At 27.1% G+C, this 24,914-nt stretch overlaps 6 protein-coding genes across 15 annotated transcripts; 3 read left to right on the top strand and 3 right to left on the bottom strand.

Moving 5' to 3' along the window:
- Window positions 1–235: 235 nt before the first annotated feature.
- Window positions 236–2,800, bottom strand: LOC117204450 (MAPK regulated corepressor interacting protein 2). Its single transcript, XM_033441857.1, has 6 exons — window positions 2,490–2,800; window positions 2,326–2,410; window positions 1,931–2,049; window positions 1,725–1,793; window positions 1,494–1,547; window positions 236–1,418 (listed from the first exon to the last, which is right to left on the bottom strand). Exons 1-6 carry the CDS (start codon window positions 2,539–2,541, stop codon window positions 1,348–1,350), a joined length of 450 nt encoding a protein of 149 aa, XP_033297748.1. The 5' UTR covers window positions 2,542–2,800; the 3' UTR covers window positions 236–1,347.
- Window positions 2,801–4,096: 1,296 nt separating this feature from the next.
- Window positions 4,097–8,301, bottom strand: LOC117204420 (TOM1-like protein 2). 4 transcript variants are annotated; one of them, XM_033441783.1, is made up of 9 exons: window positions 7,658–8,301; window positions 7,240–7,409; window positions 6,641–6,922; window positions 6,276–6,545; window positions 5,799–6,096; window positions 5,606–5,726; window positions 5,400–5,529; window positions 4,908–4,958; window positions 4,097–4,767 (listed from the first exon to the last, which is right to left on the bottom strand). In XM_033441783.1, exons 1-9 carry the CDS (start codon window positions 7,713–7,715, stop codon window positions 4,570–4,572), a joined length of 1,578 nt encoding a protein of 525 aa, XP_033297674.1. In that variant the 5' UTR covers window positions 7,716–8,301; the 3' UTR covers window positions 4,097–4,569. The 4 variants fall into 4 exon arrangements, 3 of the variants coding, with proteins under 3 accessions (XP_033297674.1, XP_033297676.1, XP_033297675.1); XM_033441785.1 differs by having other exon boundaries at window positions 4,536–4,767; window positions 5,499–5,529; XR_004487088.1 differs by having other exon boundaries at window positions 4,640–4,767; window positions 4,908–5,130; window positions 7,658–8,300.
- A 533-nt stretch (window positions 8,302–8,834) lies between these two features.
- LOC117204359 (dynein regulatory complex subunit 3-like) lies at window positions 8,835–11,412 on the top strand. 2 transcript variants are annotated; one of them, XM_033441666.1, is made up of 9 exons: window positions 8,835–9,196; window positions 9,272–9,555; window positions 9,624–9,796; window positions 9,879–10,036; window positions 10,127–10,319; window positions 10,397–10,604; window positions 10,677–10,925; window positions 10,997–11,073; window positions 11,153–11,412. In XM_033441666.1, exons 1-9 carry the CDS (start codon window positions 8,932–8,934, stop codon window positions 11,292–11,294), a joined length of 1,749 nt encoding a protein of 582 aa, XP_033297557.1. In that variant the 5' UTR covers window positions 8,835–8,931; the 3' UTR covers window positions 11,295–11,412. The 2 variants fall into 2 exon arrangements, with proteins under 2 accessions (XP_033297557.1, XP_033297558.1); XM_033441667.1 differs by having other exon boundaries at window positions 8,836–9,196; window positions 10,997–11,063; window positions 11,151–11,281.
- Window positions 11,372–13,073, bottom strand: LOC117204360 (enoyl-CoA delta isomerase 1, mitochondrial-like). Of its 2 annotated transcripts, none has more exons than XM_033441668.1 (6): window positions 12,808–13,073; window positions 12,552–12,675; window positions 12,217–12,488; window positions 11,963–12,141; window positions 11,756–11,877; window positions 11,372–11,688 (listed from the first exon to the last, which is right to left on the bottom strand). In XM_033441668.1, exons 2-6 carry the CDS (start codon window positions 12,649–12,651, stop codon window positions 11,528–11,530), a joined length of 834 nt encoding a protein of 277 aa, XP_033297559.1. In that variant the 5' UTR covers window positions 12,652–12,675; window positions 12,808–13,073; the 3' UTR covers window positions 11,372–11,527. The 2 variants fall into 2 exon arrangements, with proteins under 2 accessions (XP_033297559.1, XP_033297560.1); XM_033441669.1 differs by having other exon boundaries at window positions 11,545–11,684.
- On the top strand, window positions 13,068–23,100 carry LOC117204358 (F-actin-uncapping protein LRRC16A). 5 transcript variants are annotated; one of them, XM_033441661.1, is made up of 24 exons: window positions 13,068–13,258; window positions 13,506–13,603; window positions 13,701–13,751; window positions 13,833–14,026; window positions 14,122–14,299; window positions 14,372–14,610; window positions 14,683–14,777; window positions 14,915–14,953; window positions 15,221–15,408; window positions 15,513–15,590; window positions 15,669–16,002; window positions 16,080–16,476; window positions 16,545–16,863; window positions 16,927–17,040; window positions 17,114–17,319; window positions 17,425–17,512; window positions 17,626–17,850; window positions 17,997–18,017; window positions 18,174–18,315; window positions 18,391–18,640; window positions 18,718–19,502; window positions 19,580–19,819; window positions 20,001–20,065; window positions 20,349–23,100. In XM_033441661.1, exons 1-24 carry the CDS (start codon window positions 13,222–13,224, stop codon window positions 20,460–20,462), a joined length of 4,497 nt encoding a protein of 1,498 aa, XP_033297552.1. In that variant the 5' UTR covers window positions 13,068–13,221; the 3' UTR covers window positions 20,463–23,100. The 5 variants fall into 5 exon arrangements, with proteins under 5 accessions (XP_033297552.1, XP_033297554.1, XP_033297553.1 ...); XM_033441663.1 differs by lacking the exon at window positions 14,915–14,953; XM_033441662.1 differs by lacking the exon at window positions 17,997–18,017.
- A 425-nt stretch (window positions 23,101–23,525) lies between these two features.
- Window positions 23,526–24,797, top strand: LOC117204581 (uncharacterized protein RAB5IF homolog). Its single transcript, XM_033442126.1, has 4 exons — window positions 23,526–23,791; window positions 23,874–23,977; window positions 24,060–24,189; window positions 24,266–24,797. The coding sequence occupies exons 1-4, from the start codon at window positions 23,693–23,695 to the stop codon at window positions 24,305–24,307; spliced, it is 375 nt and encodes a 124-aa protein (XP_033298017.1). The 5' UTR covers window positions 23,526–23,692; the 3' UTR covers window positions 24,308–24,797.
- Window positions 24,798–24,914: the final 117 nt, after the last annotated feature.

The following is a 24,914-nucleotide window of genomic DNA, read 5'->3' as shown; positions in this document are numbered from 1 at the left end:
ATGTTGTTATTCATTTTATTATGAAACAATAATTCAATTAGTTTTTATAAATTTGAATACAGACATATATAATTTAGAAACCTATACATAATCAATCTTGAGAAATTCATATGAATTGACAGTTTTATATTTAATATTAAAATTTATTTGCTGTTAAAAATATGTATAAATCAAATTAATACTATGAAATTTAATGTATCAAAGTTAATGTAAAAAGATTAAGAAAAATATCGTGTATATAAAGATGTATTTATTTATAACTGCTTGATTCAGCCTTAAATGGCCGAATGTTGCACTACATTTTGACTACTTTTGCAAACTCTGCTTTTCAAAAGTATCAACTCATATAAAAATTTTTGATAATCATTTTTTTTAATACTTAAAGTAAAAATTTAATAATTAGATAAGATTAAGTCAGATCAATATGAAATAAGAACTTTGAAAGCAAAGGTTGCAAATACATTGGTGACAAGGTTTATCTTGTCTAATAATCATGTAACAACCTTAAACATTATCAGTCTACAAAGTTATACTAAAATTTGCTTATATAAATGTATTTAGATACATTTGTCATAACAATATCAGCAGTGTAGTCATGCATTCACACAAACAATGCATGTAATATGTACATCATTCTATGCTTAAAAATTCATTATTTTCACGCTGCATTCATACCACGCAGGGATTTCTGTGTTTGCCTAACCCTATCTGGTATGTATTTATGAGTTGTATCTTTACCTGCGTTACTTTAAAAATCTACAAACGGAAATAGCAATCGTACTTTGTATCACATTAATTTTTCACCGGTTAATTTATAACTTTGCAATATCTTCTGAACTTGAACAAATTTTCTGTACAATTTTACATTAATCAAAATTTTGGAACAGCTTCAAACAGAAATGTATAATTTATGTGTATTGTTATATCACAATTCAAGGATAGTGTTGATAATAATGCATATTTAAGCTCATGCAAGTTACCAATCATAATCCCTTACAATATTCAAAAAAATGCTGTTCTATAGTTACATATGTATATGTATTTAAAGTTCCAAACAAATTAATTTTTAAAGTTGCATGTATAATAAAAAGTTGATATTTCATACAAGAAATTCGTTGTAACAAATAATTATGTATGAATTCTACAACAGTTTAAATTCGTCAATTGCAACTTTGTGGTATCCAACAAATTATGTTAATTTCTAATTTTTAGATTCAATTCTACACAGTTATTCACTTAATTCTTCAATTACTTTTAAATTACAAAACAGGCTAATCTTTAGCACTGTTTGCCATTCTGTACTACTTCAAGATGTATTTCCATAACTGTTATAAATTTCTGTGTCTTTCAAAGTGACTTTGTGATATTATTAAATAATCGTTTACCCCACCATGATTCCAAATCAAATGGTTTAAAATCTGAAATAGTATATTTATTTTAATCTATCTCAATTATATATAGTCTTTTTTTAAAAGAGAGAAATTATAGCTTACCTTGGAGGGTATCATTTGGTTCACCATCATTGTAATACACTATAGAACTAGGACCTGAAATTTACAAAATATTTTTGTTTATTATAAATATTTAATCAAATTTCAATTAGTTACTTATGAATTTGTATATACACAAAGATATACAAATCACAAGATATATATTTAATGCTTAGAAAGGTAAATAAAAGTAAAAAATTTACAGTCTGCTTCAATTAGATTTAAAAAACTTACTGGAAGGTTCTGAACAATCTGAACCATCAGAACACTCAGTTCTTTGTCGTGTATTAACTTGATTCCATGCTGATAAATAAAAATGATAATTGTAGTGTTATGATATTATGCAATACAAATACAGTATAAATATATTTCCTTATACACTGTGAAATAAAAATTTTGTTATAACTTTCAAAATCAAGTAACAGAAATGTTTAACCTACATTCATAGACAAATTTAATAAGTTCTTCATGCTGAGGTGTAATAACTTCTTGCATTTGATGCCTCTGTGAACTGAATTTAGATTTCCCATTCATGTGAAAGACTGGTTTTGGCACATGGCTGTGAAATAATAATTGTTTTTATTATACATATTAATGTACGAAAAAACTGCTCATAGTACATCACATAACTTTTTTCTAAAAGCATATGAAAATGATATGATTGTGTAATACTTTATGAATTATAATTTACGAGTTTCTAGGAATACAACATAGGAATTGCACGTGCTTACTATCAACGGACAATTATGAATTGCGTAATGTCGAAATGCTGAAGTTACAAAAAGAGAAAGGAAAGAAACGAACCAGGGTTAACATGGGTTCAAGCATTACTTACCGGGTGGCCTCGTGGTCATCATCAGGATCTGCTTTTCTCGTTAAATCACGCAAAGTTTCCAGCCTCTCAAGGTTCTGACTAATCCCTGAAAGATGATAATGTTCAACGAAGTTGATATTATAACTGTTTATAAATACAGTTAAAAATTCTTCTGGTATCTGTACCTCTTCGTGTCTTAGCGGCTATCTTGCTAGGTCCTTTTGATACAGTATACATGTTTCTTATGAGAAAAGCACAACAATAACTTTGAACTATATTTTCGATACCAGATCATCCGAGATTAATCTTGAAATATTAGTATAGAATCAATCAAATTGTATACTGTGCGTTCAACTAGTACCGATTAGACCAACCACACGGGTTGAAATGATCAGCGTGAAATACACGATGAGTGAACCACGTGACCTTAGCTTGTGGTATCGCAATGATATATATTCACGAACATATGTATCTGTACTTACACATCGATGGACCAATATGAGAAATTTGAATGCGGATATGTATCTTTTCATATAGTGAAACGATAGAGAGAAATAATTTATATACATATATAATATGTTATATTGTATATATTGATAAAGAAAATTTGTTTGATAACCATTTAATATGAATATTATTTTATTATAAAATAGGTCATGCGATCATATAATTATGATTAACAAAATAAAAATTTATTTGAAAAATAGAATTTTAAATAAAAAAACTTACAGTACGACACAATTTTCTCAGTCCTTTTTATGTTATATTCGATAATATATTTGCAAATATCAAAATAATTTAAAATATAGAAATATTGTTGATATAAATAATACCTGTAATTGTGATCTTGATTAAATATTAACATAAATATAAAATTGTAATTTATATAACTGTATTATAGAAGATCTTGATATGTTGTAATTTTATATTAATTTTATATAAGGATTAGAATTTTTAAATATAATCATCAGTATGTTGGAATATTAGAAAAGTTTATTACAAAACGAAAAAATGATGTATAATTTTAAAATATAAAGAAATTATTAAAAATATAAAATTAATTTCTTTCACAATATTCAATAAAAATTGCAATAATCACATAAAACAGAAGAATAATTTTTTATGTTATTACTTACATAGATTACAAGTATTTACGTAGAAGTAAATACAATTCACACAAATAAGCAAATTTAATTTTTCTTTCATCTTGTTTTAAACATCTATTTGAAATATTCTTAAATATTTCATCTATTCTAGAATAAAAGAATTAACATGTTTAGTGCTATACCTGCACTATTTGTCAAAAGTAATATATTTTTAGTAAAAATATTTGACTATTTGATATTAAAATAAAATATTCATTGGTAGAAGGATACAGCCTTATAAAATCAAACATTTAAAGATAGTTTCATAATGATTTATCACATCTTTAAAATTGCATAAAGAATCTTAGTTCTTATCATAGTACTGTCAATATGTTTGCTTTCTTCAAAGTAAAACTATAATTTTAAATTACAAACATAAGATTTACATAACGTTCCTTATTACCAATGATATTCCTATAATATAATTTTAGAATATATTAGTTATTTGTAATATATCGTTACATAATTATAACAATACTATCGATAAATTTATATTACTCTATAATAATAATACTTCATAAAGATCAAAATTACTATAATAATGAACGTATCATATTTATACAAAATATTAAATGATCGACAAATCTAAGATATAAAAATATTTCGATCTATAGCGTAACAAAATCGATCACAAAATGAAATATTAATTTTTTTTCTATTTAAATCCGCAAATTTGAAAAATGCAACTGCATAAATTAATAATTCTTATATAGTTCCAAGGCATGAGACCACACATTGTAATATGAATATTATTTTGCATACAATGTGTTTTTTTATATACAAATAACATAAGTTAGTATTTCTCCTATTTTTGCATTACATAATATTTACGCGTAACGGTTATTTTAAAATAAGTTATTCATTGTTATTAAATTTTTACAACGTAATAAAATGCTAATTTACGATCATTTAGTATCAATTCTATTCTTAAGTACATTTAAGCACAAAGCATTTTCTTTTTACTTTTTTTTATATTGTTTTCTTCAACTTATTTTATCAATGTTTCTAATATTAATATTATTATTAGAAGCATTGATTTATTAAAAAGTGTATTTGATGACCGAATTAGAATAAATTTAATTTTCATCAGTTTTCTAAAATGTAAATATGAAAATTACATTTAAAGAGCAAATAAAGATTTATCTTGATCCTTATTAATTTGACGCTGAATGTTAGAGTTTTCAGAATTTGTAGTATTTCCTGTACTAGTAGTAGTTGTAGGTAGAGTTGGTAGAGCTTCAGCAGCAGCAGCTCGTTCTGCTAAGAAACGTTCGAACTCTGAAGATGTTAGAGATTCTTGATCACCATGTGCTCCTGGCTGAAAAAGAAGTTGTTTTAATAACTACGAAATATAATTAAATGCAATTTACATATAATTGAACATTTTGAAGAAAATTTTAATGATGTGTTAAATGATTATACTACAAATTTTTAATCTCATTGTTATATATAACTCACCGTATGATCTAACCAGGCTGCCATCTCATTAAATTCAGATTCCCGGTTCAGCTGAATATTAAAAGAAAGAAACAAAAAAATAAAAATAAACATACCAAACGAAACAATAAGAATCTGAACATATGCATATATATAGGCAAAAATAAAGCAAAAGGAAACATAAGAGAAAATTAATTATTTCATGCTATAGAAAGCAGTGAAAGGAAGCAACTTCTAAATAAATCTACTAAATGAATAAGAATATAATCACAACGTTTTAATATTACAATGTGTAGTAAGTATGATATTCTTACCTTTATGAGAGTAATTTTAAGCTCATTGTATGAAATCGTAACTAAATTGCTTACAAAAATATAATTTTGCAATATTGTGTAATTAAATTTATAAAAAGTTTTGTAATAATCTTACTCTTTTCAATAATAATCAGTATCTATATTATTCATGATATTAACTAAATGCTTAGCAATAATTATAGGAACAGGGATTACGCACAGAAGTAGCAGTAGTAGAAGCAGCTGTAGAAGCAGTCTGCTGGGGATACTTAGGATTATTGCGATTGAGAATCGCTGTACTGAGACTTCCTCCGCTCACCTGCTCCAAATTATCCTCATATTTGCTACCGCTACAATAAAAATAAGTGGATAGTTATATATTAGGTATACACATTTAAAAGTTGCAATTAATTTAATATTAGAAACCTGTTTTTTGCAGTTTCGTAAGATGTATTCCGTGATTGTGCAAACATATCAAATTCATCACTATCACCTTCTTTCTTCTCCTTCCGATCTATCCTATTTTGGTCAATATTATCAGCTATGCCTGTAATTTAATATAAAAGAATTATCCACACACACACAAACATTATTCAATTATTACAAATATAATACTTACCTATTTCTGTCATTTTTTTCTCTAAAGTATCAGTTTCATCAGATAAATCAATAAGAGAATCAGCTTCTTGTTTATTAATTGATGAAGCAGAATCTATGTTTGGAGGATGACCAATTGTTTGTGCTAAAATAGTACTTGCAGCAACAGCTTTGTTTTTTGTATAACGAGAATAACGCAAAAATAAATTGTTTAATTCATCATTAATACGCAATAATTCTGCTGTCATTTCATCATGTGCCAGCTTTCCAATTAAATCAACAACACGTTCTTGCATTGCTTTGCATGTGGAATGAAGTTCCTACGAATGATAAGTATTATAATTTAAATATATATGTCTACCTTACATAAAAATATATTTTTCAATTTCATATATACAGCATTACATTGTTGAATAGAAAAGGCATTTGTTTTAATGGGTATTTGCTATAAGGTATTTACTGCTATTCATATATATAAGACAAATAATTATATTCATACAGTTAAAAGTTCAAGATCAGCAGGATCAGGTTGTTGACTATTATTCTGATCTGAACTTGTAAAATATGCCAACATTTCTGATAAGACACGCATGTTTCCTTGTACAACATCGAGTTCACTTTGTATTTTAGCCATTTGTTGTTCATTCAATATAGCTACTTGTCCAGATGATTGGTTTTGAAGTTGTTGGACTTGTGGTGTTACAGAAGTTACTGATTGCTGTTCAACTGTAGGTACATTCATGATATTTTGTTCTGACTCAGGTACACTCTACAATTATATTATAATAAAAAAAAATTATAATAATCACAAAATATATAAAACAATAATTTTTTGATCATATATCACCACAAAAAAAAGCTTACTCGTTCTGGAGTGATAATAGGTGCCATGGCATCCAAGTCTGTCATTGGAAATTGAATCCCTTTTACTTTCAATTCTTGATATACTTGAACAACTCCTTGGGTATGTGGCTGATGGCGGAACGTATCTGCCCATGTTTGAATTAAACTCAAGACCTTTTCTTGCACTGCTGTTGGTGGTTCATTTTTTGGTCCAATTAACTTAACCAATTCTTGTACAAATTCTCGTGAACAGGCAAGCGAATGAAAACGTTTTCCACAATTTTTTACGCATGTCTCCAATACCTATTTTTGGCATTCATCCATTAACATATATAAATTAATGCTTATGGATATTTGAAAATAAGGAGACTAGAAGTAAGAAATAGATGAGTTCTAACAAAACAGCTATCATTAACCTACTAATCATAGCTGCTACGTATGGTTAAAACCTAATTCAAATAACTGTAAAAAGAAGCAAATTATTTTGAAAAATTAATTCTGTTAAGAAGTAAATGCTTTATATTACATACATATATATTATTTAATTGTACAAAATAACTTTTAAATATTGCCTATGTCTTATCTGAAATGTAAGTATTATCAAATATATAAATACTAACAGTAAGAGTATACATGACTATAGTATAATTTTTTCCAGCAGCCTGATTTAGTCTACGCTTAATTGCTTTAATTGCATCTCTTGGCCCATCCTCTGTTTCATTTATAATATCACATATTTCCATATTAAGTGACCAATTTTCACTTGGCAAACTACCATCTGTAGCTTGCTCTGAAATATACAAATAAAGATGTTATAATTTATTAATTGGAATAAAAGATGTTAGATAGGTCATGATTCATGATGTGAATGTTGAAGATATATACATATACATGGAAAAAATCTATAAGTATTTAAGCATTCATTAATATTGATGTACAAATAGTTGTCCATATAAAAAGAACTTATTAACTGATTATTAACATAATAATAAAATAACGGACTTAATGGATTTCGTAAAGGTAAATAATAAAACTTACCTATTTTCTGGCCTACTGGTGTTGAAAATGGATTGACATTTACTCCAAAAAATGACATTGTTGCAGGTTGTATGAAACTGTTTCTATATTCAATAATATTACTTTGATTCACTTGTGCTTATGTAAGGCACGTAACAAATTTTGACAGGAACAATACTTGATAATAAATTAAAAACTTCTTATAATGAGTGACAGTATCATATGACCCAACGACGATAAAGTCAGACGTCAAATACAAAGTGACATAAAACTCTAACCAATCAGGCACAGCATTCTGAGAATGCCATTTTGATTGGATCTAACATTTAAAATAAATACATTTATTTTACGAATACCTCAAATTTCTAATTCAAAATAAATGTATTAATAACTTTTTAAATATATCTTCTCGAATAAGAAGGAACGAAATATTTACTTATTCTATATATTTTGTGAAAATAAGAATATTGAAATTTTATTATCTGTCTACCTAAATTTCTATCTAGTTTTATCTGTTTAATCTAACACTTTTCTCTAGAGTTTAGTAGTAACTGGACAAATTAGAAAAGGCGGATTGTATATTTTGTAATTCGTTATTAACTTTTTGTACGTAACGTTACGATACAAAAAACGTAATTTAATTTTACACTTATCAATGATAATTAGCTTAGGAATTTGAACATAGAATATGTAATTCCTAGACAGTTTTCATTCTGGATCAATATTTATATAAATCTCCATAATTACGTGATCAAACACTAGAGAGCGCCGTAAAGCAAAATTATAGGGATCTTACGACTTATTTAAAATAACTCAAACAATTTTTAATTAATAAATGTTTGTATTTAATTTATTAAATAAATGTTACTTAATTTAATAAATAAAACTTAACTTACATACATTAAATACTTTCAAGTTTTAAATTGAACTATACATTTTACAATCAAACTTTAGTGAAATCTCTCTCTCTCTCTCTCTCTCTCTCTAACTCTCTAAGTGACACTTTTTATTTCTTAAACTTTTGTCTGTAACTATTTATAAAAAATAATTGAAAACATTTGTACGGCGTGATCAAATAATAAATAATAAGGAATATAACAATGATATAATCTGACTTAACAAAATGTTGTTTTTAAAAGATAAATTTTGATAAAATAGATTTCTTCGGGTCGATAAAACAGGAAACTTCTTTGGTATGAAATTGACACGACATGGTTCTGAAGTTCGCCACAAAATTAATAAATCTTTGTTGCGCGGCAACCGCAAATGAAGGCTATATAAATTAAATCTTTTCGATGCAAAGCAGTACATACATATGTATATGTACTGTGATAATTGTTCATTTAATTTTGTATAGGATATTTATGAAATATCTAAAAATGATGATTGAGGAAGACGTTCCTACTATATTACAAGAGTTTGTACAACCTCGTGTAATAAATCAAGATATGTTAATAAATTTGGCAATTGAACAAGGGCCAAAAGGAGAAGCTGGTAAACTTTTTTACGAAGATGGTATTAAATTAGATGAAATAAAAGAAATTCGAATTGAATTTCTTAGTACGTATTATACATAAATTTTAAACTTGCATTTAGCTTGTTATACATACGTATACTTGGTATTTTTTCTTCTAGATATTCTAAAACTTGATTATCTATGGGTAATGCCAAATCTAATGACATTAAAATTATCCAATAATATAATTGAGAAAATAGAAAACCTAAATGCGCTCGTTAATTTAAAAGAATTAGATCTTTCTTTCAATCGCATTAAAATAATGGAGAATTTAAACAATTTAACAAAACTAGAAATATTGCTTTTATTTAATAATGAAATTCGTGAGATAGAAAACATAGATGAATTATGTCATCTTACGATTTTTAGTATTGGTAATAATATTATAACAGATACAAAACATGTATGTAATGTGCAAAATATACGTGGATATTAAATATTTTATATTTTTACATTTGTATTGTTATTTAGGTACTATATTTGAGAAAATTTAAAAAGTTACGTAGTTTGAATATGAGTGGAAATCCATGCACTAAAGAAGATGGATATTTGCATTATGTATTTGCATTCTTACCACAATTAATTTACTATGAATACAAAATGATAACTAATGAACAAAGGAAAGATGCTACAGAAAAACATTAGTAATTATAAAATATCCATAAAATAGATATATAAAAAACAATATATATATTTATTTTAAAATATTTATATTTTATAATTTAGTAGGACTTTAAATACTTTAGAAGAAGCAGAAATGAAAGAACAAGAAGAATTGGATGCCCAGCAAAAATATGAAAAGAAATTAGCTATCCTCACTGCTGCATATGTAGAACATCTTGATGGAGATTATCTCTTTCATCAAATGTTTGAAGATGACAAAGGTTTATCAATTTATTTATACATACAATAATTATTATTTACTTTTTCATGCACTTCCACATAAAAATTTATTAAGTGCATTTTGTGTGTAGAAGGAAAGGATTTATCTATAGTAACTGATGATACACAAAATGCACATGAAGAATATAAAAAAAATTTTACTGCTATATGCGAAGAGTTTTGTGAGATAGGTTTGAAAGAACATAATAAGCGAATGAATGAAATAAATCTTTACAATATTGCTGTAAATGAAGGTAAAACCATTTCAGAAAATCAAGGTAGAATGTGAGTGATATATATACATAAGCATCAAATATAAAATATTCAAAATTGATGGTAATTTGTACTATTTCAAATTATAGGATTGTAAATGAAGTCTTGCGCAGGAAAACTGACGCTTTAGCAACTGTTAAACAATTATTAAAAAAGCTAGTTGGAGATGTAGATACTGCTACATTAGAAAATGTAACTGAAATAGCACAACAATATTCTGAAGAATTTAGTGATATGGTAACTGATGCATGGACAAGATTAATGTCCATTGAAGTAGATCTGCATGAACAAATGGAGGTATATTTTAATCATTATGAGTTACATATAGAAAAATTAAATTGAAAATAATATTAAACTTATTTAATAAAGGATATAAATGAAGTATTTAGGATCAACATTTCTGATATGGTGGATTCTTTTCTAACAACTGCACGAGGATATTTTTCACAATTACGTAATTGTGAAGCAGAGTATAATGACACTATTAACGGATTAATTCTGTATTTCCTTAGTGGTATTGGAGATGATGCAAAAATGCCACGTCATTTATTAAATCTATGTGAAGATAAAGACATGTTAAATTACAATCTTAATAATTCTCATGAAAGGCATTTACAAGTATGTACGCGTATCTATGTATATTTTTATTGTTTGTACTTTAAAAACTAATATGAATTTTCTAATTACAGATAATAGATGTTCGAGAAGATATCATGATAAATCGATTAAAAAATTGGGTTGAAGAATACAGTGAACAGCTAATAAGGCAAGTTCTTTCGTTTTTTAGATATTTTCATATCTTTGTGAAGTTTAATTTTCGAAAATCTCTTATTTTGGTTTAATAGGCATGAGAGTGAAAGAAGTAGTCAACAAATATTAGAAATATCACATTTTGCAGATTCTCAACAACAAGAATTTCTGCAAGTATTGCAACAATTAAATTTAAATGTTGATGATTCAGAAATTATATTAGCACTTGATGAGTGACTTGATAAAATGATGCATGATCATTCAGAAGTTATATTATAAACGTATTACTTTGAAAATTAATATAGAAGTAAGTATTTTTGCTGAACTGTATATATTTATTAAACAATATAATATATCTCTTAGTACATGAATATATTCTCGTATAAAATATTTTATTTCTATAAAAATCGTATAAAAATATTTAATCTTTAACGTGATAGTTTAAAATACGACACTTTGATTAAAGTTTCTTATTTTTTCTTCAAAGCTTCCATATATAATTTTAGGCCAGTTTGTACTTCCGGTAATTGAATAAGTGTTAAAAATTGATTTAGATCCATATGTTTGTTTACTTTCAACCATAATGAATTACGTTTCCTTAACTCCATTTTTGTTGCTTGTCTAGCTCTGGCTTTATAAATATTTTATATGGTAAATATTAAGCGTACTTATCTTAATTAAATAAATATTGTACTTACAGGGTATGTGTTTAAAAGATTCAATATAATTTTGACACTTTTGGATTGCATTGGCTTTATCAGAAGCTAATTCATCTACAATTCCAATTTCTAATGCTTCCTTTGGATGAAATAGGGTTCCTCTATGAAATCAATAGTTTTCAATTAATTATAGATATTACTAAATGGGATAAATGTTTTGTTATACATTCATTAACAATAAATTACTTTAAAAGTGCTAATTCAGCTCTTCTATGTCCTAATATGTCAACATATATATTTCTAAACCATTCTGGAGCAATAATTCCTAATTGTGTTTCATTCAATCCTATAGTATGCTTTCCTTCAACTAAAACTCTATATTCACAAGACATTGCTAAAAGACATCCTCCAGCAGGGCTGGCACCCTTTATAAATAAAGTAACAAATATATATATATATTTCTCAGAAAATAATTATACTAATAATATTTATAATAATACATTAATTGCAGCAGCTATTGGCATTTCCAAATTATATAAAGTTAACCATGTGTCTTGCAATGTTTGCCAATATTCAGTTAGCTGTTCTTCAGTCCGATTATACATTTCGTTTATATCAAGTCCTGCTGAAAATATATTTGATAATGAAGATGTTAATATAACACCTTGACATTTTTCTTCTTGTACATCCATTAAGGACGTGTTTAAAGCATTTAATAATTCTTTGTTTAAATTGTTTACAGGTGAACGTGCCATAGATATTGTAGCAATACCTGTTAGGAAAAAATATTCTTGAATAAAAACATAACTTATGAAAATTAGGATTCTGATATTACCTGTATCATTTTTTGAAATTTCAACTAATTTTGAATTTGTGGCATAAGTTTGGTATAAAGGAATTCGTATTTTGTTCAAAATTTTTTTTATAGCAAACATGTTTAATCAGATATGGATTAAATCCTGAAATTATATAATATAAAATATTATTTATTTATACACAAATATTATTATTCACCTTAATTTTTTATTGCACACTTCACAATTATTTTCGAATATTATTAAAATATTGTACTGTATTTTGCTATCTTTTACCTTTGTTTCTCTCTGCTACTAACTTAAGTAACTTATTAAAGATATCTCAATAACCTATTCTGTACAATTTAATTATTTACATTTACAATTTACATTTACAATTAATACATTAATTATCATTTAAATCAGTTGTTTTATTATACAGAACATAACGTTATAGTAAATGATAAGAGTAAAAAATATAGTAAAAGAATTTAAATAAATACACTTGTAAGAATGGAACGGAACGGAGTGGAACAGAATGGATCGCGGGCAGGTGCTAATATGGCGGCTATTCAGCTTTATAGTTTCGTGACATCGCCCTTTATCTTAACATTTTTTTAAGCAAGATAGAAAACTTTGGTCACCGTGTGACGAAAAAAACAATGTCTTAAATGGATTCGTTGATGTTTGAAAAATAAGCCAATTAACAAAATGTCAACTAGATCGCAACTTACGAAAGATTTAAATGGTTTGTCTTCTACTGAATGTTTACGTTCGTATTATGGAACTGTCATACATAAAAAAAATATATTTCTTGTTCAAATAGTTATTGTTATAAAATGTTTATAGAAGTTTCATTAATCCTCATTTTATTTCACAAAAATATAAATTGGATTATAATACAATTTTTTTAAACCTTTTCCTTAATTTCGTATATTTTACAAAATTGCCATTAGCTTAATTATCATTTTTCATAAATTATTCATTATTTGTAGAATCGGTGAAAGCATTATTAGGTAAGCATGTGAAAATATTATTAAAGAATGTCGTAAAATTAGAAACAAAACAAGATAAACAGGAAAATCGTGTTCTGGTAAGTAATATTTGCAGTATTGCAATATTATAATGTATAATGAATTTGAAGTTATTTAGATTTAAAGTGATTCAAAATTAAATTTTTCTGATTTAAGGTTTTTTCACCATGCCGTTTGTTTCTCTTAACGGCCAAAGTGCCCACAAGAGTAAGATAATATGATTATTTTGTTTTTACAAATAAAATTATATGATTATTTTAATAATTGTGTTTAAAATATTTTTTACAGATCGACTGCCATTTTCATTATTTAGAAATAACATCTATAGAATCAAAAAGAGCAAACCAATTATCTTTAAGTGTTGGGGAAAGATATTACAATTTTACTACTACTGGAGCAGGTGCAGATACTACAGAAGTAGATGCAATGATTGAGGCCTTACATACTGCAATTCGAAATATCTTTCCCACTGTACCATTGAAGTATGTGTTTGTTACCTTATATGTATAAATTTATATTTATTTTAATTATTATAATATTAGAATAACTGATATTAAAATTATAATTTTTATTATAGTTATATTATAAGAAAAATAGAAGTAATACCAGCTAGTAGACTGCAGAGTATAAGAGGTAGTGAATTAGCTAGAAGTACAGAAGCAACAAGACATACTGGACCTTGTGGGGGGTTTTCAACCCAATATGCATGTATGTGTGATTTACATGGTGTACCATATAGAGAAGAAGTAGCCTGGGTAACTTGTTAAAGTATATGAAAATGTCCTACTATTATTATTAAACGTTTTTCAAGACAATTATATTTATAGGATGTTGATACAATATACCTCTCTCATGATACAAGAGAGCTAAATTTAAGAGATTTTGATCATTTGGATCAAAAAGATCTGGTGCCAATCATTTCTGCCTTGGAATATAATACTTGGTTTACAAAATTAAGGGCATCTCATCTTAAACTAAGTCACGAGCCTTTGGAAAGATTGTTACATGTTATGCGTAGATCCCTTTCCATTCAGGAACTTTATCTAGATAATCTTGGAATAAAATGGTAAAGCTAAAATAAATGCATAATTATGATACAATTAATTTTAGTAAATAAATTCCAAATATGATTTTTTAGGGACTTTGCGCACAAATTATCATTAGCTCTAATTTCAAATGCTAATACAATGTTACAGACTATTGATCTATCATATAATACCATTGAAGATAAAGGTAAGTATTAATTATAAAGACTTTTATGTAGGATGTTATTCCTTAGTAGATCCATTTTTTGTGGTTTCAGTTCTTCTTTTTTTACTCACTTTTTAAGTATGTTCTTAAAGTATCCCTATACAAATTTCTTTTTATAGGAGCCTCTAGCTTGTGTGGGATAATAGCCAAATTGCAAGGTGTGCAAATAACCATTAATGTTATTTAAGTTTATCCTTATCCTTTTATGTTTAGAAATAATCCTCCATTTATAATTTTACTCTTTTCCATGAAAAAAAGATGATTGTTACAGTGTATATTTAATTGTTTAACTTACATAATGTGTACTTACATATACTTAATAAATAGTATTGTACATTGCTATGCTTAATTTGACCATTAATTATTAATATTAATTAATATATGTGTCTACTAATAATATTACTTATAATAATATTATTTTTAAGGAGGTGCACATTTAAGCGGACCTATTGGAAAATTACCCAAAGGTTTACAAAAATTAAATTTGGCACATTGTGGACTAACTGGAAAAGGAATAAGTCAAATTGCACATGCACTAAGTTTAAATAGAAGCATGCCAACTAGTTTGCAATATTTAAATCTTTCAGAAAACTCTTTAAAAGATGATATCAATGTAAGTTGTTTCTAAATATTATTCCAAAATTTAATATAATAAATGGTTATATTAATATTATAATAGTTGGAAATGCAATTAATATAATTATTACATATTTACAGAATTTATGTAATTTTTTGGCACAACCTAATAGTCTAACTCATTTAGATCTAAGTGGTACAGATACAACATTAGAATGTGTAAGTATATTTTAGTTTTCTATACGTAAAACTCATGTAAGAGCAAATAAGCTCATATTTTACATTTACTCTATCTAGCTGTTTGGTGCTTTACTACGGGGTTGTGCAACTAATCTAGTCCATTTAAATGTTGCTCGTAACTCCTTTTCAAGTAAAAAGACCAAAGAAATACCTCCCAGCTTTAAACAGTTCTTTACTGCTACACTCTCATTAAAGTACTTAAATATATCTTGTTGTAAATTGCCGCTAGAGGCATTGAAACATTTGTTACTTGGTTTGGCATGCAATGAAAGTACAGTTGGTTTAGAACTTGATATGAGTGGAAACAATTTGGGCTCTATGGGTGCTCATGTATTGGAATCATGCATTCATGGTGTACGTTGCATAGCATCATTGGATATATCAGATAGTAGTAAGTACAGTATAATATAAATAAATTATTTGCTTTAATATTTGGATTCTATATCTTGTAAATATGTCTTTTCACAGATATGGATGTTGATTTAGCACAAGTAATAACTGCTATAGGAAAAAACAAGTCGATCAAACAATTATACATGGGTCGCAACACTGTTAGTATGAAAAGCAAACATATTGCTGTTGTAATGGATGCCCTTGTGCAAATGCTTCAAGAAGATGATTGCGTTTTGCAAGCATTACATTTACCAGATTCTCGACTAAAATCTGATCTCTATAATCTTATCAATGCCCTTGGTAGTAACACATGTCTTCATACTTTAGATATTAGTGGTAATCAGATTGGAGATCCTGGTGCCAGATTATTAGCAAAGGCATTACAAATTAATAATCATTTGAGAACTATTATTTATGATAAAAATAATATTACTCTTCAAGGTTATGCTGATATTGTTCATGCTTTAGAAAAGTACGCAATCTTTCATATTAATAATGAATATGTTAATATATTTTCTAATATGTGACATCCTTTTACAGGAATTGCAGTGTAAGACATATGCCATTTCCAATTTATGATTTGCAACCTTGTATGAAAACTTCAGCTGAAAAAACGGAACAATTAGCTAAAAAAATCCAGGACTTGTTACAAAGAAACGTTACTCCTTGTAAATATAGTCATGGACAAGCATTTAGATTGCAACAAGGATTTTTGTTAAGCTCCACACAACAAATGGTTGATAGATTGGTTGTACAGACGCAAGACACTATTAAAGCTATTGCTGCGGAGAGCTGCGATGCTAATAATGACATTAATTATGCAACTGGACTCATACAAGATGCAGATAATTCAAAACAGGTATAAAATACCGAATAATAAATACATTTTGAATAAATTTGTATGCAAATGATACTTTTGTAGCTTTTACCAAGATTGCACGAAGTTCTTCAACGACGAGATGAAAATAATCCAATAGAATTAAAATTACACGAAATGGCAAATGAATTGCATAAAGTTGTAACCATATATTTACAGGTATTTTATTATCAGATATATATTATTCTTACATTAGACATAATACGTTTCAATTATTAAAATTTAAATACAGGATTCCTTAGATGCTATGATAAAGTGTGCAAATGAACAGTGTCCTACGATACTTTCTCAAACGGTAATTAGAGGCGATGAAAGTGAATCAGTTGCAGTGGAAGATGATCTACGAAGTAGTTGCAAAGAAAAAAATCAAATTAGTAGTGAATTCATACATACCACTATCACAGAGCAAGCTGGGGCGGATATAGTCAATAGAGTCAAGTATGGATCATAATTACTTATTCGTTTTGACTTTAATACATATCTGTCAAATAATCAGTAACTTATCTCATTGCTTGTAATTATCTATTATTAATATTTTTATAGTGAATTAAATTTGGCAGTTGCTGCACATGTATCCGACAGAATAACAGATGAAGTAATTGAATCATTGTCAAGAAGCTATAAAAACTTAGTATGTATAATATACTTCACTATGTGTTAAATACATGCTAAAAGGTATTATACTAAAAGTTTAGTATTAAAATCTTTTAATTTTGATACTGATGTTCATATTTATATTTTCAGATTGGTGACTGTGATAGTAGAACAAGAAGCAGTACGCCTGATGTGTTGCGGCCTAGTGCTGGTTCAATGAGCAGTGGAAGTGTTATAGGAGTTACAAGTACTGTAGGTGTATCTACAGCATTACCAGTTGGTAGAACCAGTATTGCCTCAGAAGAAGATTGTCCACCAGAAACTTATTCACTTGTGAATTCTATCGGTCAATGTTCCAGTGATCAATCTCCAATGGTAAAAAACACAATTTTTTTTATTTATGTATATATTATATATATTATATGTATTATATATGTATTACGTATAATATATGTAATACATATATTAGAATAAACTTTGCTACATAATAATTTTAATATAAAACTTCCATGTCTGTCCAGAAATTGGATTATTTAAATCTTGTAAGTAAAGTAAATACATATTTAAAAATATAATGTTTGTTGGTTGACTTTTGTATACCAAATCTTTTGTAGTACATAATAATGAATTAACATATTACAATTATTGTAAAAAATTAAAATACATATTAATGATATTAATTATTGTTCTTTACGTAGGCTACGCCACATTTATCAAATAAACGAAAAAGTTTACATGGAAGGAAATTGCGGCCGAAATCTGTAGTCGATTCTGTGGAAGGTCTTTCAGCTGATGACATTCCAGATCTGTTACCATCCTTACCAAAAAGTCAAGCAGAAGGTTAATTTTTTTTTAACATGAAAAAATGTTATAGTTGATATATTTATCATTCCTGATATCAACATATTCTTTCAGCTATTTCAGAAACAGAACATTCTTTAACAGAATCACTAGATTCTGTTTCTGAATTACCTAATACTGTAGGACAGCAACTGCAACATTTAGTAAAATCTAGACCACGCAGAACAAAAACTAGAGCACCTACAAGACCAATGCTGAGACCAGATCAACCAGTGGATGGTCTTGCTCTTGGAGAAGGCCTCGATGTATTTTTCAGACCAACTACACCAACAACACCTCTTATATCCCCCACAAGTGATGACAGGTATTATTTTTAAAACTGTAATTCATTAATATTTTATGAAAATTATGTACATTACACTTCCTTTTATTTTGCTGTAGCTCTTTGCATACTTTTCCAACGGATGGTAGCCCAAATTTATCTCTTACGAGTCATAAAAGTATTCCACCTGAGACGGATAAAAAACCTGGCTGTAGCTCTCCAATGTTAAAAACACTTCTTGAGCCTGCCCCGCGATCACGATCTAGCGATAATTTAGAAAAGTTTTCTCCTCTTGTTGGCAGGAGATCTCAAGGTGATTCGCCGTTAACTGCATCTCCATTAACTCGGCGAAATACAACAGACAATGCGCAAAATCATGAAAGAATTCTTACAAAATCTGATAGCAACAAAGATACAAGTAATAATGTATGTAATAATTGTGTCGGTAATACCGCTGATACATCTAAACGTAGTACATTACCCATTATTGGTTCTGGTACAAGTACACGCAGTTTACGAGATTCGGATGAAAATAGTAAGGTATTACAACAAACAACTGCTACAAATTCCTCGGATAAAGATGCAACAGCTGTTCCTAAAGATTACGAAACTAGGAAAAGTTTAACAAAAAAATCTGCAATAGATACAGATAAGACTGCAAATCAACCTTTACCTTCTCTTAAATTAAGATCGACAGGTTTTGATCTTCGTAGCCCAACAAATGGTAGCAGTACAAAAAGTAATTCGGAAGTATCGAAATCTCCAGTGTTAAGGTCTCTAACCAAAGGAAATAGTTCACTTACAGATGGAAAAAGCAATGGTGCTCTTTCCAAAACTAAACCTGTTCCGCCTATAACAGCTCCTAAACCAAGACCCTGGAGCATGGCTACTGATAGAAAATCTGGTATGAAAAATGTAAATTATTTAATAATAAAATTCTTAGCTTATATAATAATATATATTATGTGTTTAATGTTTTAGGAGAATTTAATTTATTAAGCGATGGTTCTAGTCCAAATACTTCAGCTGGAAATACACCTGATTCTGGAGATGCACTTGATGAATCAACGGATAGTGGTGTAAGTGGTCCTGCTTCATTACCGCCGACGTTATCAGCAAGTAGTACTGCTAGTTCTTTAAGCAATGCCAGTGTAGAGAAAAGGTCAGTGAGGGAATTGGCAGCTAGTTTAAACAAAAGTAAAACTGAAAGGAAAGAGAATGGTAAGAAGCAAAAATATGTTTTTCTACTGCATGTTCAATGTATCTAATAACATCTTAAACACCATTCGCGATTCACGCATAATTTTTAATTAATTATTAATTCCCTGTTAATTCCAAGTACATTGTGAATATGCATGTTGTATCCTTTAATTAAGAAGCCTTGCTGTATATATTATTTTAGAGCATACCGCACCTGCAGCATGGAGGTCGGTGCTTCAACGTTCTATCAACCAACCAGATGTCAAGGTACCTTATGTAATGTTTGTTTTTTTTTTCTTTTTTTTCTCATTTTTTAAATCATTTAATATAATTTTTTAAAAGTGTGCAGCGTCCTAAGCCCTTTTATGATAGCTTGAAAAAATTGTTTTGCGCTTGAAATCCATTAACGTGATTTTATATTTTTACTTTTTTTGATACAGTTTATTTGTCTTAGCATTACACAAAAACATTATTACAAAATTATAAAAATACTTTGAAGTATCATGTTGGGTTAAATATAATTTTATATATACAATCGTTATATTTTTAGGTAACGGAAGTGCCGAAAACGGTTGAAGAAAATCGTATAAGTTTTAAACTTCGACGTACTTCATTTTTACGTGACTCAAATTTCAACTACAATAATGACGTAGTTGACGTTTGATCGTGACTTAATACAGTAATAATTTACAAATTAATGTCAATGACTGGATACTTATTAAGATATCTTTTATCAAAGTATTTTATATTGGGCACAAAAATCTACGATGTGACACGTTTGTACTTGTGCCATATGAAGTCAAATGCGAAAGCAAGTGTGCTAACTCAATATTTAGGGACAGGGTACTGGGGTCTTTATAGAAAGTACCAATTTATTATTAAGGTGGCATTAAAAATTTTATAGTTTTTTATAGAACTGTAATTTTAACGCAGTTTATCTTAATTTAGAAGTAAATATTTCTATTTAATGTACTAAAATGATTTAATATTTTCAATGCAATAAGTTAAAACACTTACTTCCATGAAGAACATACTAAATGCTTCTACATTCCTCCAGATTTTTAGAAAGAAATCAGTTTGATATTGTCAATGATATTATTTGGAAGATGAGCCATGTTATGTTTGTTTTAACATTTAAATATTTATATATTGTTTGTCTGTATATTTAAACTGATAGACTTTAATATAGATCATAAATTACATGATTTTAATTATTTTAAGTGTACAACCGCTGATCTGTTACCAAAAAATAAGCACAATATATTCTTATCGACATAAAACAATATTTCTTCCTATTATTTAATCAATGTCGCGTTGTCTTCCGAAATCAGTTTTTGTATTTGTTTTATTTTGATTTGTTTCTTATGCAACCAGTTATAACAAAACTGTGATCATAAACAAAAACGGTTCTATTTAGGTCAGGTCAATAATTGTTTACAATATTTTATAATCGTTTCCATACTGGTTGTATTAAGTTATTTAACATTTCTTAAATACAATCGGAATTGATAAGTGCACAAAGCGAGATTCAAGAATCATAAAATGTATGAAGTGTGCCATATAACATAACATAAAATAATAAATGCTTTGTTTTCCACATAATAAGGACAAAATTAAAAGATTTTTATATAAAAGATATGATACTGTCCATGACTATCATTGATTTATAAAAATTTAGTAACAAAATATATAAACATTATGTAATGCATATATAACATATATATGATGTGCGTAAATGGAAAAAAGAAAATAAACTAAACTGTCAGCTAAATTAATTAGAAAAAAGATATTGCAGACTATTATTATATTTCAAGAATTCTTTTGCGATATTTGTAAGCTGTATTCGCTATTTTATACCTTGTTGAAGATATATTGTGATTAAGAATAATTTAGTAAAATCTTTCTGCTATCTGCGTCCTCTTATAAAGGAACAGCTTTTTTACAAACAATTTTTTTGTATGATGTAAAAATGTATCGCAAAATACGAACACCTAACATAAAATTCAATTTACATAAATATATTAAAAGCTAGTTTTTGAATAGCAAAAGACTTCTGTACATATATATGTAAAAAAGTTACATATAGGTAAATTAGCCATAACTATAGTTACAGTTCTTATAGATAAATAAATATTTGAATATCTATTTGATATTGGGTTTATGTATTAATAACTGTGACTAATGAAATATGTAAGTCCTTTTGGATACAGGTATATATTTAACAACATACATCATATAACAATATTAGATGTTTAACTGGAAATATTCTTTTTCAGGCATAATTAAATCAATTGTGAAATGTTGTATTCTAACAAACACATTCTACTTTAATATTCCCTCATTTAAAATTATATATATGATATAGATTGGACATAAAATTTTTAAATCATTTAATTCAAAACTTTTTCTATCAGGTGATTATTTACTCTAAATCTTGCTATATGTAAATTAAATTCATGAAGTATTTGTTAAATCATACATTTCCTCAAATCAATGTAAAAGATTTTCAAATAATATAAAACAAATCAGTATCATAAAAGGTAGCTAATCATAATGTTACTTAATAATTCTTTTCACTGTCAATAATGTTCACTAATAAAATTGTAATTTAGTTATTTCCATAATAAAATAGTATTTGTAAACATGTATGTACTTGTACTTTTGCATAAGTGCATACAATTAACAATTTGTATACATATTACATTGCAGGTGATTTTTTGTATAAAGATACAGATAAATTAATTATGTACTTATGAGCAAAAAATATTACATTGGACTCTATAAATGTAATGTAAGAGTTAAAATTTAAGCAACTGTGCCAAAAAGGGAATTATATTATATGTATGATTAACAAAATTTGCTGAATTTCTAAAATCTTTATCTCTTCTTTAGAAATTAAAAACAAATATAATTTTTCTATATCATACTAATTATTACTTTACATGTTAAAAAGATCACCTGTAATAAACCATGTTTTAGTGTGTAAATATATTAAATACAATTACTATATATATTATGTACTAATGAGTGAGTAATATCATATTCACTCTATCGCACAATCACATGATGCGTGCGGAGAAAATCAGACGACATATACACACATTCTTTCTTCATTACATTCCTGTATTTACATTTACACATGTATACATATGTTGCGATGAAGCACGTTTCAAAATCTGCTATTAATTTTATTATATATGTATTATTACCCAATAAATATCAGTATTTGCAGGTTTCGATACGTTGCTTATTAATCATGCAATATAATTTACTAATAAATAAAGACTCCTATTACATATGCAGCACTAATTGTTTTTCTTATTTTATACACTAGCAACTTTGTATATTTAAATGATTTTCATTGCTAATTTTGGAAAAATATAAAATTTATTTGCTATAATAATAAAATTATATTGTTGTTACTTCAACAGGTTTTTATAATAAAGTTAATATGGTATTCATTGATACAATTATGTATTATTATACGTTCACAATATGTTTCAATGAAATAATTTGGCGGTGGTATAGTATATAGTTATACAATTATATTTTTAAATATTAATGGTGGTATATAAAATATATATGCAAGAAAAGACAAAATAGTTTTATATATGTGTTGTTTACGACATTAAACATTAAACTATTAAAAGTATATGTGATATTTATTGAAATAAATATCAAAAGATATAAAACGAATAAAATATAAAAAGATCAGTGCGCGTGCGTGAAAAATTGTATGAAATGCGTCTTGTGTGGCACATTTCCATAATTCAAGAGATGGAAGTATAGCAGCAGAAGGTTTAAGGAAATAAAGTGTATGGAATCTGTTTCACTTAGGAAATGTTAATGAGTTTTATTACATGTTTTATATTATTAAGCTGAGAAGGTGCAGAAATGTCACGTTCAAAACCTGAAAAGATTGGAAATGGTGGTAAATGCGAATTAAGTGTATGGACACGTGCGATAACAGCAAACTCCGAATGGCCGGATAAAGTAAACATAACCGCACTTCAATTAATTATGTTCTGTATATATTTTCATGATTTCATTCATAAGCGCTTTTTATTTACTATAGGAAGAATTTCTTGATGTTATATATTGGGCTAGACAAGCAATTGGTATTATAGTTGGTATAGGATGGGGTCTTATACCTTTAAAAGGTTTCATAGCTCTACTATTGTAAGTTAAAACATAATATAATCGCAATATATAATAGCAAAGTTATAATTATACATTTCAAATTTATGGTTTGATATTTCAGATTTGTATTAGTTAATGCAGGTGTTACATACCTGTATTTTAGTAATTTTCAACAAATTGATGAGGAAGAATTTGGTGGTATATGGGAATTAACTAAAGAAGGTTTTATGACATCATTTGCTGGTTTTTTGGTAATTTGAAGTTATCTAGTGCTATTTATTTTAATCTCTTTATCTCATAACGTTATAAAAAAATTATTATTTATAGGTGACCTGGATCATTATATATTCAGGACTACATTTTGATTGAGCATTTTCAAAACTGTACCAATGATGATTTGACTGATAAAGATGTTAATACATATATTTCAACAATCAAGTGCTCCATGCATATGTGCAATTTGCCTCATAAACATTTCTGTGAAGAGCAATTACTTATCATATAGATTATATGCGCTTTGAATTTGTAGCGCAATAAATATACAAAAGAATTTCTCATTACTCGGATAACTTGTTATATGGAATTAAACATTATCACAAAAAAGTATTTCTTCATCAAAGAGTTTCTTTTTTTGTATAGAAAATTATGTGTTATATTTTAAAGGTCAATTATTTGCTATTAAAGAAAATGTTTTTAAATATTAGTTATAAAATATTTTTATTTCAAATTTAGTTTCTTTGTTGCATATCATTGATACAAGTAAGTACTGTAAACTATGTTACGAAAACATGTTGCATATGCCAAATCAGATTATATATCTGTGCAGATAATTAATATAAATAAACATTTTAAATAACCATATTGCTCAATATTTGACCAGACTTAATACTGGATGTATCATTCATAAAATTTTTATACTCAATATTGTTTTTACTGTTTAAATATATTATGTATTAACAGTCTTAGCTTTTGTCTT

The sequence above is a fragment of the Bombus bifarius genome, unplaced genomic scaffold (genome assembly GCF_011952205.1).
Source record: "Bombus bifarius isolate JDL3187 unplaced genomic scaffold, Bbif_JDL3187 scf7180000007978, whole genome shotgun sequence".
Taxonomy (NCBI): domain Eukaryota; kingdom Metazoa; phylum Arthropoda; class Insecta; order Hymenoptera; family Apidae; genus Bombus; species Bombus bifarius.
Note: the sequence above shows the minus strand (reverse complement) of the source record. Positions and strands in the feature narration are given on the sequence as shown.

Excerpts from the sequence above, each read along its gene's own strand:
- LOC117204450 (XM_033441857.1), bottom strand. The coding sequence starts at position 2,541 with ATGTATACTGTATCAAAAGGACCTAGCAAGATAGCCGCTAAGACACGA. Across the intron at positions 2,411-2,489 it reads AGCCGCTAAGACACGAAGAG|GGATTAGTCAGAACCTTGAG; the intron begins GTACAGATACCA and ends ATCATCTTTCAG. Across the intron at positions 1,419-1,493 it reads ACCAAATGATACCCTCCAAG|ATTTTAAACCATTTGATTTG; the intron begins GTAAGCTATAAT and ends ATACTATTTCAG.
- LOC117204420 (XM_033441783.1), bottom strand. The coding sequence starts at position 7,715 with ATGTCATTTTTTGGAGTAAATGTCAATCCATTTTCAACACCAGTAGGC. Across the intron at positions 6,546-6,640 it reads CTATTATCACTCCAGAACGA|AGTGTACCTGAGTCAGAACA; the intron begins GTAAGCTTTTTT and ends ATATAATTGTAG. Across the intron at positions 6,097-6,275 it reads CTGATCTTGAACTTTTAACT|GAACTTCATTCCACATGCAA; the intron begins GTATGAATATAA and ends TATCATTCGTAG.
- LOC117204359 (XM_033441666.1), top strand. The coding sequence starts at position 8,932 with ATGCAAAGCAGTACATACATATGTATATGTACTGTGATAATTGTTCAT. Across the intron at positions 9,197-9,271 it reads AATTCGAATTGAATTTCTTA|ATATTCTAAAACTTGATTAT; the intron begins GTACGTATTATA and ends TTTTTCTTCTAG. Across the intron at positions 11,074-11,152 it reads TACAGTGAACAGCTAATAAG|GCATGAGAGTGAAAGAAGTA; the intron begins GCAAGTTCTTTC and ends TTGGTTTAATAG.
- LOC117204360 (XM_033441668.1), bottom strand. The coding sequence starts at position 12,651 with ATGTTTGCTATAAAAAAAATTTTGAACAAAATACGAATTCCTTTATAC. Across the intron at positions 12,489-12,551 it reads AATTTCAAAAAATGATACAG|GTATTGCTACAATATCTATG; the intron begins GTAATATCAGAA and ends TTTTCCTAACAG. Across the intron at positions 11,878-11,962 it reads GCTGAATTAGCACTTTTAAA|AGGAACCCTATTTCATCCAA; the intron begins GTAATTTATTGT and ends TTGATTTCATAG.
- LOC117204358 (XM_033441661.1), top strand. The coding sequence starts at position 13,222 with ATGTCAACTAGATCGCAACTTACGAAAGATTTAAATG. Across the intron at positions 16,003-16,079 it reads ATTGGATATATCAGATAGTA|ATATGGATGTTGATTTAGCA; the intron begins GTAAGTACAGTA and ends GTCTTTTCACAG. Across the intron at positions 17,320-17,424 it reads GATATAGTCAATAGAGTCAA|TGAATTAAATTTGGCAGTTG; the intron begins GTATGGATCATA and ends ATATTTTTATAG.
- LOC117204581 (XM_033442126.1), top strand. The coding sequence starts at position 23,693 with ATGTCACGTTCAAAACCTGAAAAGATTGGAAATGGTGGTAAATGCGAA. Across the intron at positions 23,792-23,873 it reads ACTCCGAATGGCCGGATAAA|GAAGAATTTCTTGATGTTAT; the intron begins GTAAACATAACC and ends TATTTACTATAG. Across the intron at positions 24,190-24,265 it reads CATCATTTGCTGGTTTTTTG|GTGACCTGGATCATTATATA; the intron begins GTAATTTGAAGT and ends TATTATTTATAG.